Consider the following 12,622-nt stretch of genomic DNA (forward strand, 5'->3'; position numbering starts at 1 on the left):
TATTTCTCTTTCTCTGCCCTACCTGATTTCATCCAGTCTCATGATTTTAAATTTCTATGTTAATGCTCCCAAATTTACCAGGATCCACCTCTACTAAGGAGACCACTTTTCATTCCTTCCACCACTAGTACCCCAACCATTGTCATGTCTCACTCATGTTATTTGCAAAGGCCTTCTAACTGGTTTCCCTATTTATACCCATGCCCAACTGCAGTTTTTTTCTCCAAACGGCAGGCAAAGTGGTCCTTTGGAAAGTAATTCTTATCCTGTCATTCCTCTGCTCCAAACTCTATAAGGCTTCTCATCTTATTTAGAGTAAACGCCAGTCCTCACCAAGCCCTAAGATGTCCTATATGACTGTAGTTCCTGAGTCCCGCCATCTACTACTGTTCTCTCTTTTACCAGCTCCATTTTGCCTCCTTGGTTTTCCTCAACCACATCTTGCAGGTATCTCTGTCAGGGCCTATGCCCTTGTACTTCCTCCTATTCCTATCCCTCCCTCGAATCTTTCACCCTCAAAACTCCCTTATTAGAGAGACTTCCCAAACCACCTTGAATAAAATAGCCATCCACTGCCCTAATCACTCTCTGTCCCCTCAACTCAGCTTGGGTGTCCCTCATGGTACATCATCACCTGACATATCTTTATGTGCTTAATATGTTTATTGTTCGTCTTCTTCACTGGACTGTCCAATAGTAACATGCTTCCAAAAAGGCAACATCTCCATTTATCTTTTTACTGGTCTATCCCCATGACTAAAGTAGTGCCTGTATTCAGTAGGCACTCAAAAAATATTTTTAAATAAATTAAAATATAATTTTAATAACAAAATGCAAACCATTTACATCAGGAAAGGCTGCTGGCTGAGAAGCAAGCAAGAAAATATTGTCAATTTAACCCAGGTAAGAAGATGAGTTAGTTCATGCCAAGACAATGAGCAAAAACACCGACTGATTCGTCTTTGTCTAGACACATAGACAGATAGATAGATAGATAGATAAGATAGATAGAGATAGAGATGTATATACATACACACACAGATGTATCGTATTGCCTACTGAATGTCTCTCTTAGGAGATAACCTCACACTTGCCCTAGAACAACAAATTATAATGCTATAGCAGTCATATTGAGAAATAAGCAGTGACATTTTAGGGGAATACACTGAAGTAATGAATGCATTGTACGTATATTTAATTTCAGTTGCTACAAGTAATTTTCAAGACTTACAGCCTATTTCCCAGCTTCTTTTAGTTCTTCCAAATTTGAATGTCACCAGTATGTACTGTGTCTGCCAGTCTCACTCCTCACGCATACAATCTCCCCCAGGAAACTGACTTATTACCTCCTATTTCCTTTATTGCTGGATCACAAGGGTCCAAGCTGCTGCAAGATCACTCAGTGATTCCCATGAAACCCAAAATAGTGGGAAAAATGGCTCACTCTGATTTAAATATAAATGCCAGTATTCATTTTCAAGGATGTTTCAATTATCTAATTTACAAACACAATTTGAACAAAACATGCTTAACACTTTGGTATACAATATATAAATCAAAAAAATATCCAAATAAAACATGAGGAGAGACTGTTTTGACTAACAACATTAGCCAGAAATTGTAAGATTAGACGCCAAAGTCTAAGAGGTAGTGGCTGATAAATGTGTCTACTGAGACCGTCCATAACATACAGACAGAATTCCATTGTAAAAATCGACTCCAATACTATACTCCCCCACATGACACCCTTCCATTCCAGACAAATGAAAACTTGTAAAAGCCTGCTGTTAGCTATAACCAGGCTTAACAAAGAGGTTTGCAGTACCAGAGACTTGTAAATACACTTTTGTAGAAGTATTCCCTAAATTTTAGGAATGTAGCCTTCAAGAGGTAAAGAAATGGCTTTGAATCAAACAGCAGATTTACCTTCACTTTTCTAGTAGCTTTACAGCCTGCAGGTATTGAGGAAGGCATGTTTTTTCCATAAAAAATCTGGGATATCTCATAAAAGGCTTCAGAAAAAAATCCTAAATCTGTAAGGACTTCTATCTTTAAAGGAAAGAAAAAGAAATGAGATTTTAAAGTAAATGATTTGTGTTACTTACAAAATAACAATTTTAGAGAAAAGTCATCAACTTTCTGAGTTCCAAAATTTCTGCTTAATACTGGCAATGCCGTCTAAACTAATGCTTGGTAAACACAGTGGATGGAGATGTATGTGTTTGTGTATAAGCTAGTTTACATGTGCAATAGACCAAGAAGCTGATAAACAACAGCAGGCAATTGTTCAAAGCGATGGACATTTATCAGATGTGGCTTACTTCATCAGAGGCAAACACAAAACATAGCAGGCATAGAAGGGTTAAAAAAATAACTAAAGTTATTTTTTGCTCCCATAGTGAACTATGGCTTAAAAGAAAAACAAAACAAAAACACTCCTGATGTTCTTTAATACTCTGAGCAAAGTGAAACAAACCAGGAGATGAACTCTACAATGGATCAATGTAGAGACAACTATTTGCTTTGTCCCCATGATTAATGGACACTGTCAATTTTAAAGACATATCCTTAAAATTAATCAATTGGTGACTATGCATTGTGTGTGGTTCAATATGAATATTATCCAGCAAGACTTTCAATCAGGAAATTATGGGAAGAAATTTCCTGAACAAAGTCATTCAATCGTTCAACATGTTTATTGGGCACCTCTTATGTGCCAAGCCCTCTTGGATGTTACGTTCCTTCTGGATGTGTATTTAGCTAAGTTTAAATGATACATGAAGATCTACACAGTATTATAAGGGATGGAGGGTAATGACAAAATGCTACTCTCAACATTCCAGTCAAGGAGGACTTCTCTGAGAAGACATACAAGAAAAAATTGGGGAATGATGTGAGAGAGAGAGACATGTGGAAAATCTGTTGAAGAAACTCAAGCACAAAAGTCATGTGGCCATAGGAGCAGTCTGGGAGTCCTGGGGTGCTCAAGGAAGAGCCTTGTGGCAGGAGTTTAGGGAGAGAGGGGAAGAGGGTTAGGAGGTAGTTATGAATGGTGGCCTGCAGACCAGAGTAGGAACCTGGAATTTTATTCTCGGTGTGATAAGAAGTTATTAGAGCATTTTGAACAGGGCATGGCCCTAACCTGACTTACATCTTGCAAACTCCAGTGATTGTTGAGAATAGAGAAGAGTAAATTGTGCAAGCAGGGAATGAAAGAAAAAATTGGATGAAGCTCATATGCATATAATACACATACATACACATATACTTGTTATCTCTTTTCCACTAAGCACCACCCTAGGAATCTCAAACCTATATAAATTTTAAAGAAATAAAAAGAAGGTAAGTTCGGGGTAAATAAGATGTGACAATAACCTGAATAAAACATAAAAGGTTTGGGAGAATATTTTCAATGGAGAAGAGAAAACTGCTTGTCTATCAAGTTGCATACTTTGGTTCTTGCCTAAGATACCTTGGGCTCTAAACTCCCCAGTACCATATAATATCAAAGTAGGCATTAGGGAGTCATATGAGCTCTTTTAGACTTCCAGATGAACATTTTTTTTCTTACCCCTTGCAGGAAATGCTGTGCAAGGTTAGTCTCTTCTGGTCTTGGCTGTGAGAAGACTGTAACATGAACTACCTGTAACTGCGAAGCCTACCTCTGGTTTCAGTTCATCATACCAATCTGGCCATTTGAAAAAGCAATGGCAATAATAATGAACATGTATTTTCAGAAATGGCCAATGGTGTGAACATAAACAAGCCAGATGGAAGAAAGAACTACCCTTAAATCAACCCTTCACTCGCACAAATACAGAACTATCAGTACCCGTCCCGTGAATGCTGGATGTGTTGAGAGTAATAAATCTTTCAAAATGTTGGCAGTTCTAAAGTGAAGCCAGACTGGCTGATCATAAAGAGGTCTTAAAGCTTTCCCTGAAAGACACTAGTGCACAACCGAAACTGAACAGCTTGATCTATTGCTGTTTGACTTGTCAGAAAGTATTGTTTGCTATTTCCTGACTATGACTTTTCCCTCTTCCCACTCACTGACCCCAGTTTACTTCAGAAAGGTCAGGCCAACTCTACTCAAACAGGCTGTCATTTCTTCCTCTCTATGATGCAATAGTTGCCCTTTTTCATTGTTTCTGTCAAAACCCTAGTCAGGTTTATTGTTCTACTATGCCACCAAGACACCATTCCATCTTGCTCTGCTCCTGACACTGTTACCAGATACATCTGATCATGTCCTTCTTTTGATCAAGATTCTGCAATTCATTCCACCTCTCCACCCAGGGCTGCAGACTACAGTCCACAGTTCTTCACTGGCTTTGAAGCTACTCTAGTACAAAAAGTTTCCAAGTGCTAACAATCCAATAAAACACAAACTGAGCTAATCAAAAACTTAGGTCCAGATTCTATCTTTCAGTGCCTCTCCGGATCTCCTTCTGACACGTTACTAATGGTCACTGCAACCCTTCCATGCTTCTCTTGCCTCTAAATGACAGACCAGAATAAAACTGTTACCTAGTTCTGATTCCATAATCTCCTCATTTCTCTCACTGTTCAGCCTCCACATTATGCTTCAGTTTGGAAGTCAGGACTGGGCCCCCTTCATGGACATCATGGACTACAACATGCACCTCTGGGAGTCTCATACAACCTTCTCCCTACTCAAAACCTCCTCTCTGGCTTCACTCAACCACCACTGCACGCTTAGAGTCGATGCTGTCTCATCTCCGTATCTTTCACATTGTTGTCTGCCCAGAATGTTCCCTTCTTCCCCTCTCCCGCTGAGTTACTTCTGCTTTCTTCACCAAATCTTACCTACTTAGTAAAATCAAGAGACCCAAAGCCATTTTCCCTCTTTCAAACTTTGCAGAAGACAGTGCTCATCATATTCATTTGGAAACAGTCAAGGGGCAGATGCACATGATATTGTTTTGTGTATACATCCTGTCTCTCACTTCCTTATAAGCAAGAACCATGGGTTGCATTTCTTTAATTAGCTACTAACATAGTGCTTTTATATAGGAGATACTCAATAAGTGTTGTTTCAGAGGTAAAGCAATAAATGTTTACCAAGTATCTTCTAGGTGAGTTCCCACTAAACACTAAAAAGTATGGACAGTAGGCCCTTGATAAATGTCTATAGATTTTAATTTCAATTCAACAATTAATTACTGAATATCAATATATGAATTTATTTCTCAATATACAATAGGAAACTAAAAGATGAATGTGATACAGGCCCTAACCTCAAGAATTTTGCAATTTTGAATAGAGCACTGTCTTGAAAAGACAGAGAGAGAAAAGTTATATGCAGCTTTTAAAAAAAGTGTCACTGGAAATCAAAAGCAGGAGAACTCTTAAGAGTTCACTAGGTCAGGGGCGCCTGGGTGGCGCAGTCGGTTAAGCGTCCGACTTCAGCCAGGTCACGATCTCACGGTCCGTGAGTTCGAGCCCCGCGTCAGGCTCTGGGCTGATGGCTCAGAGCCTGGAGCCTGTTTCCGATTCTGTGTCTCCCTCTCTCTCTGTCCCTCCCCCGTTCATGCTCTGTCTCTCTCTGTCCCAAAAATAAATAAACGTTGAAAAAAAAAAAAAAAAAAAAAAAGAGTTCACTAGGTCAGAAAGAGTGATCCAGAAATTTTCATGCTGATAAAAAATCATTTATTCCTGAGTTAAAATATAGTCTCTTAATAGTTAGCACCAGAATTCCTCTTAGGGAAGGTATTGTCTTTATTTAGAAATAGAATGCAATGGACTATTTGGGTCTGAAAACACAGCCCAGAGACAGGATCCAGATAGAGAGAAGAGCTCAAAGGGAAGTCTAATTTTCTCTCATTATAAAATGAGAAAGCTTTGTGGAAGAAGGGTAGAAGGTATTTCCAAAAAGGGACAAGGAGGGGTAAGCCAGTGGTGTGTTGGAGCCCACTTACTCCCAAGGACAAGAGGAAATTGTGCACATCTTGTCTCAATTCCACATTCAGGAATGTCCTCTTGGTAGGCTGAAGTCAGCCGTAGGGGGAATATTTGTACCATGGAAACTGAAAATGCTACAAATCAGGGCTTTTTTTTAGAGTGAGGCGTGAAACATTTACCAGCACACATCTGATTAAGCCATGGGATGAGAGGCGAAAGCATGAGATGTTGGCTAAGAAATATTTTAAACTCAGACATGCCAAACATTCTATTTTAAATTGTTTGTTTTTGCCTCAACTTAAGTTTTCCTGTGTTCCAAATTTTTACTAAGTCCAATGCAAAAAGACAGGCCTTGGGTGACTGTGTTGTGTATGTCTGTGTGTAAGTGAGTGAGTGTGTGTGTGTATGTGTATGTGTGTGTGTGTGTGTGTGTGTGTGTGTGTAAAATGGGAATTAGGGCTGAATTCCATAGTCAAGATGAGGAGGTGCAGAACAGGGAGCAAATCTGCTGGATGTTGAGGTGATCCATGTACAAAATGGATTCAGCAGAAGTGGACTATGACCACAGCTAAGTAGGAAAATGGGCAGAGAAAATGAGGTGCTTGAAGTACCCACTCCACATGGGGTTGGAGCCAACTGCATATGACTCTTGAGGGCAGAGAGCCTCTCCTGACTTCTAGGTTACAGAATTAGTTATAATTCAGCATCTGTGTGTTTTGTCATGTCAATTGCCTATGCAATGAAAACTTCTCACATATCATGATATACATAAAGATCCTTGGCAAGAAGTTCACAGAAACTTCAGAAAACTGACTCATTAGTCTCCACCCAGAGACCAACATTTCAGAAGTGGTGATTTCCAGGCTGACTGATGTTGGGTGAGCCTTTTTCCTGTGTGTAGCTCTTCCTCACCTTACCGTGGTCCAAGCATAAAATGATCCAACCATTCTAATTAGCTCTCTCTCATACTTTATTATAATAACGGGCAGGGTTTTTTTTTTTTTATGTCAGTACACCATATTATTATCAGCTTATTATTATGACTATTAGAACCAAATTCATTTATGAAAATATTTTATAGTTCAAGGATATCAAATATCTTAAAAGTTTGTGACATACCTTGAGGATCCTTGCTTCTAGATTTCTGACTAGGTCTTGGCAAATTCCAGAAACAAAATACTGATACAATGCAAGGAGAGGCAGAACCTACCAATGGTAAAAACATTTTTTGATTTAGAACATGTTTTATCAAGTTAACAACCTAAAAATAAAATGTAGCCAAATTTAATGTAGGAGACGTTATGTAAAAGAGCAATTGATTTTGTCATGCTAGGATCCTCTATTATTTGGCATAAATGAAACAATCTGCCTAGCATAAGCTTCATGATTTTATGAGAACTTAAAAGTGCCACCAGGGGGACTTTTAGATGCCGCTTGGTACCCAAAACCTAGGTTTTGAATGTCTTTAAGCATGGAAAAGTGAAAATCCAACCAATTACCTTCCTTGAAAAAAATTAACTTAACATATATATGAATCACTGAGGCCTGGAGAAACATTCTAGCAAATAAGCTATCCAATAACTTCAAAATTCAAAGCAAAGGAACTCACGTCCATGTCCCCAACCCTTTCATCTCAATGGCTGCTGCTATTTGTCTTCAACTGGAATATCTCTATCAGCAAAAAAGTATTTTATAGCATGCCCATTATGTGTCAGGCACTGTTGAATGACAACAAAATCTAACCGGTCCTTGCTTCCACAGAGCAGATAGTCTACTGATTACCCACACGTACTCTTCACATAATATTTTTATTTGCCTAGAATTAACCCCAAAGTTCAACTCCTCTTGAAATCTCATGGGTGAAAGCTTACAAACTATCAATATTTGAGTTGATCCCAGCACCATCTGGCCAGAGTCAGATGTTGAGGGGATAGGTGTTTGCTTAGACTTCTGAACAGCTTCTGATCTCAACTGGAAACTGAAATTCCTACAACTGGGCCCTTCCCCCACTGAAGAAAGATAGAGCAAAGAGGACTTTTGGGATCCCCATTATTTATCAAACTATTTCCCATGATTCCACAGCAAAAGGTCTCATAGCAAGTTTTATATGTGACAGCAGTCTCTTTACCCACTAGGCTTCTTCTGGAGGGTAGTATAATACAGAATAGAAACTGTTTACATGGTGCAAGTTCAGCTAAGGAACCTCTAATTGTCAGTCAACTGGCAGCTGCTAATAGCAATAGCTTTTTAAATGGTTTAGAACTGGTCTTAAATGATTTCAAACATAGTACTTTTTTTTTTACAATTATGCACAACAAACATAACACAATATCTTTTTCTACAATTAATGCAGCACAAAACAATAAGATTTGGCTATTACTTTTTAGGTTGTTTCTTTTCTTTAGTAAGGAATAAAAACACACCACTTTATTGCTGCCAATTGCTCAATTATTCAGAAAAATGTTCTCAATTTCTTAAGCTTCAGAGAAAAAAAGTCTCATTTCTTTTCCAATGCAGTGATATGTATTATATATGAATATGACTAGGCAGCTAAAGGTTACCCAGGGGATAGAACTATTTTCTAAATCCAGAAATGAATCCCCTTAACAATGAGAGGAGCACCATTTCGTTATCTTTTTCTAATAAACAATTTCTTGCCAAATATGCCAAGTGTTAAAAGCATTTATCAATCTCTTCACTTTAATACTTGGCTTTATAATTTAATAACTCATATCAGGGGGCAAAGAATGAATTCAGAACAAGAGAATAGAAAATATATAGGAAAAAAAGAAAGTAGGTATGAAAACTATGGAAGAAAAGGAAAGAACGAGAAAAAGAGAAAGAATAGGAATTAAGAAACAAATATGGTGGGGAAGAGATACAAAAGTAGAGGAAAGAGCATATGAGAATAAAATAGGAAAAATGAAATAAAGGAGAAAAATATATAATGACCAACAGGTAGAAATACTAATTTATTTTTTAAGTGCAACCAACTTCAAATTTATAATCTACACTGTTACTTATTTCCTCAAAGGAAAAGAGAATTGCATGAGGGTTTTGAATGTCTTAGGATATTGAGAAGTATTTGTCTTTTATTTCACAGCTAAAATCTGTTCAGTTCACAGCTGTTCATCTAGATGTACCCTTAACAGAGAGAAGACAAGAAACACAAAGATCAACTTATCTCAACAAAGAAATACTCGCAGCTTTGGTAATGATATGACCTGCAATGACTTAATGCAATGAGTTACATGTACACTAGACTGCTCTGTTTAAGACCAGGAAACATTCTAAATCAATTCCCCCAAATGTCTTAAGAGGGGGGGAAAAAAGGTAAAATAATAGAATAAAAAGAGAAAAAAACCCAACAGACGTTGACTTTGTATCCAAAATGAAACGCAAACAATGATGTCAAAGAAGGAATATGAATTAATATATTTCATTTTGAGCTACAGGTAAACATCCTGAATATAGGGTTAAAGAGTTAAATGACGACTGAGAGACCATCAGCAAAATCTGAATGGCATAAAGTATAAGGCAAAAATACCAGAGTGAATTGAGATTTGTTGATTTTACACATTACTTACTATTAGATTTTGCTTAGCAAAGTGCAGTTCACGTATAACGTAATACAGACTTGCAACTACAGAGCAAATGTCAGCCCTGTATCTGTCCGAGAAGAGCTCGATGCCTGGGAGAAGCTGAGTGATTTCATACTGAGCATAGCAACGTTCTGCTTTGGGGTGTGGAAGTGTGGTTCTGAGCAAACCCTGAAAATGGAAACAGGTGAAATGAAGAGCAATAAATTGCATGTTTAACACTGAAACAGAAAGACAAGTATGTGGATTACTTCCTAAAGTGCTGAGCATATGCCTAGCAGACTGTGTCTTGTAATAAATGGTAGTTATTGTTAATATTATCATCATTATGGGTTCAAATGCTTTTATCATTTAAGACGGGCCTTTTAAATTCCACAGTAGTTGGATACTTATTATTTTCAGAAGAAATTATCATTATATTATCATTTATTGAGGTCAGTTTTGTGTTGGCCACTATTGGTAAATTCTTTATAAACACTGCCTAATTTACTCCTCATTTACCTTACCCCTACAAGGAAAGATTATTACCTCACACACGATATAATGGAGGCTTAAACAATTAACTTATTTGAGCTCACACAGCTAATGGCGGCAGAAAGAAGATTAAGTCACATTTATTTAAATCAAAATAAATATGTTCTTTCCGCTATACCAGTCTACAAGTAGAGGAGATAACAAGTTATTTCAGAAGTCTAAATTAGGCAGCAGTAATTCTGAACTTTTAACTGAATTAAGCAAAAAGATGAATTGTCTAATTTCACCAGTATGTCTTAGGTAATTTATATGACCAACATTGTATTTGATGCTGGGAAACAACACTGGTACACAAATTTGAATTTTACAGTTAGGAGTACTTCTTATGTTAAGTAATTAACATTAAATGATGACAAATGCATTATGAAATTATTTTAATGTATATATCAGAAAAGAATTTTAACCAGATTGTTCATTAAATTTATCAGGTACCTACTCTAAAACACCACACAGTTGTTTAAGTTTTTAATTTTACAAATATGCTTTAAAATCATAAAGAAATTAACAGGTGTTTAAAATAAATGCCACCAGCTTTCATTTTAGGTATAGTATTACTGAAAAAGTATGTCCATAGTAAGCAAAAATTTAATTTTTCCAATTGCTTATTTTCTAAAACATGAACAGCACTCTCTTCAAGAACAAGCAGTATATAAGGAGTCGGTATCAGATTATCATTCCCTTTGCACACCTGCCTCTTCCACCTCCTGTCTTTAAAGCACAAGCAAGAGGTACATGGAACATAAGAAAAGTGAAAAGTCTGGCCTTATATTCAGAGAAGGCTTTCCAGAGATCTCATCTACCCAGATTGCATAAACTATTAGACTCGTCTGATACACAGAACAAGGGTGTCCACCCTTCAAAGTAAACAGAACCTTTAGTAGATTGCAAAGGCCCCTGGCTACATCCCTGCATCTCAAAATGTCTTGTATTTCAGATAAAAGTTCCTTTCTTCTTCAGTGAAGTCAAACCAAAATTCTAAGAGCTGCCAACACTATAGTTCTGTAGTCTTCAACTTACTTCTTGCTTTCATTATATGGTATACTTCACATCATGCAATAGAGGAAAACTTTAGTTAGAGATGAGGTAACCTAAGGCAACCATTTGGAGTCAAACAGACAGGCTTCGCAGCTCACTAGCAACACAGTCTTACTAATGATGAGAGACTCAGTTTCCCTATCTGCAAAACTCCTTCCGGAGTCTAAAGGAGAAAGAGACCCTGCTGAATATTCAAGGTGAAAATGCCGCAGGGGTTCAGCCAGTGAAGGAAAGACGGGCTTATGCTATTTCATCAAGGTCCCGCGCGATTTTCCTACCTATGAGTTTTATGAATATGATAAGCCACTGCACTTTTTTTTTTCCTGACTGAACGGCCGTTACTGTAGAAAGCTATACATAAAGTGTTACCTGAAAGAGTAATGCAGACAAAATGCAACAGTTGGTTCTCTCGTCAACCTCTGAGATCTTAATAAATCTAAATAACAAAAAGAAATGGGTTCATAGACAATTTTCCAATAATAGTTTTATATAAATACATCTCTAATACTCACAGATTTTCTAAAATTAAAATAGTCTTTGTGATTCTAAGAGTGCTATGCTCTCATATAAGATCTAGAATACAGACATTTATATACACACACACACACACACACACACACACACACACATATATAAAATGAAATATCACCAATAATCTTACCACCTAAACATGATTGCTGGTAACATTTTGGGTAATTTTCTTCTGGAATTTTTTCTTTATATATAAATTGTTAAATTTTCTCTGTAGATCAAAATACCGTGCATGTTTTCGCCCACCATACTCTACAGGAAAGCTAAAAATGTGATTGGAGAGGTGAAAGAAACCTGTACCTCTACTGCTTCCATACTTTTAAAATTTCTCACATTATTCAAGTATTTAAAATATTTGTCAGTGCTAACTAAGTGTAAGACACTGTGATGACTTTCACATATGTTATGTGTTATATGTTATGTGTGGCAGGCTGAATAATACTCCCCACTCCCTGCCAAAGAGATCCATGCCTTAATCCCCCAAATCTACGAATATGTTGCTTTCATGGCAGAAATAAGTCAATCAGAGAATGACAAATACCGTATGATTTCACTCATATATGGAATTTAAGAAACAAAACAGATAAACATATGGGAAGCAAGGGGGAAAAGATAAGAGGGAAACAAACCACAAAAGACTTAACAATAAAGAACAAACTGAGGGTTTCTGGAGGGAGGTGGGTGGGAGATGGGCTAGAATGGGTGATGGATATTAAAAAGGGCACTTGTGATGAGCACTGGGTGTTATATGTAAGTGATGAATCACTGAATTCTACTTCTGAAACCAGTATTTCATTGTATATTAGCTAATTAAAATTTAAATTAAAAGAAAGTAATAAAATTGACCTTATATTGGCCCTAAATAAAAAAAAAAGACTACAGAGGTGATTAAAATTAAGTTTGGGCTCAGTGTAATCACAATGGTCCTTACAAGAGAAAGGCAGTGGAGTCAGAGTCATAGAAGAAGAGATGAACACAGAAACAGAGGTCAGAGACAA

At 37.2% G+C, this 12,622-nt stretch overlaps 1 protein-coding gene across 2 annotated transcripts in view; it reads right to left on the minus strand.

The window, feature by feature from the left end:
* The window catches only part of CFAP54 (cilia and flagella associated protein 54), a 290,383-nt gene that overhangs the window by 105,633 nt on the left and 172,128 nt on the right, over positions 1 to 12,622 (minus strand). For both annotated transcript variants that reach the window (XM_019446503.2, XM_053894838.1), the window contains exons 44-47: positions 11,463 to 11,529; positions 9,513 to 9,695; positions 7,045 to 7,131; positions 1,927 to 2,049 (exon numbers count right to left, since the gene is read on the minus strand). In XM_019446503.2, coding sequence (XP_019302048.2) covers positions 1,927 to 2,049; positions 7,045 to 7,131; positions 9,513 to 9,695; positions 11,463 to 11,529 — 460 coding nt within the window. The remainder of the gene's footprint in view (positions 1 to 1,926; positions 2,050 to 7,044; positions 7,132 to 9,512; positions 9,696 to 11,462; positions 11,530 to 12,622) is intronic.

This window comes from Panthera pardus, unplaced genomic scaffold (genome assembly GCF_024362965.1).
Source record: "Panthera pardus isolate Hobbes unplaced genomic scaffold, ASM2436296v1 HiC_scaffold_6, whole genome shotgun sequence".
NCBI lineage: Eukaryota > Metazoa > Chordata > Mammalia > Carnivora > Felidae > Panthera > Panthera pardus.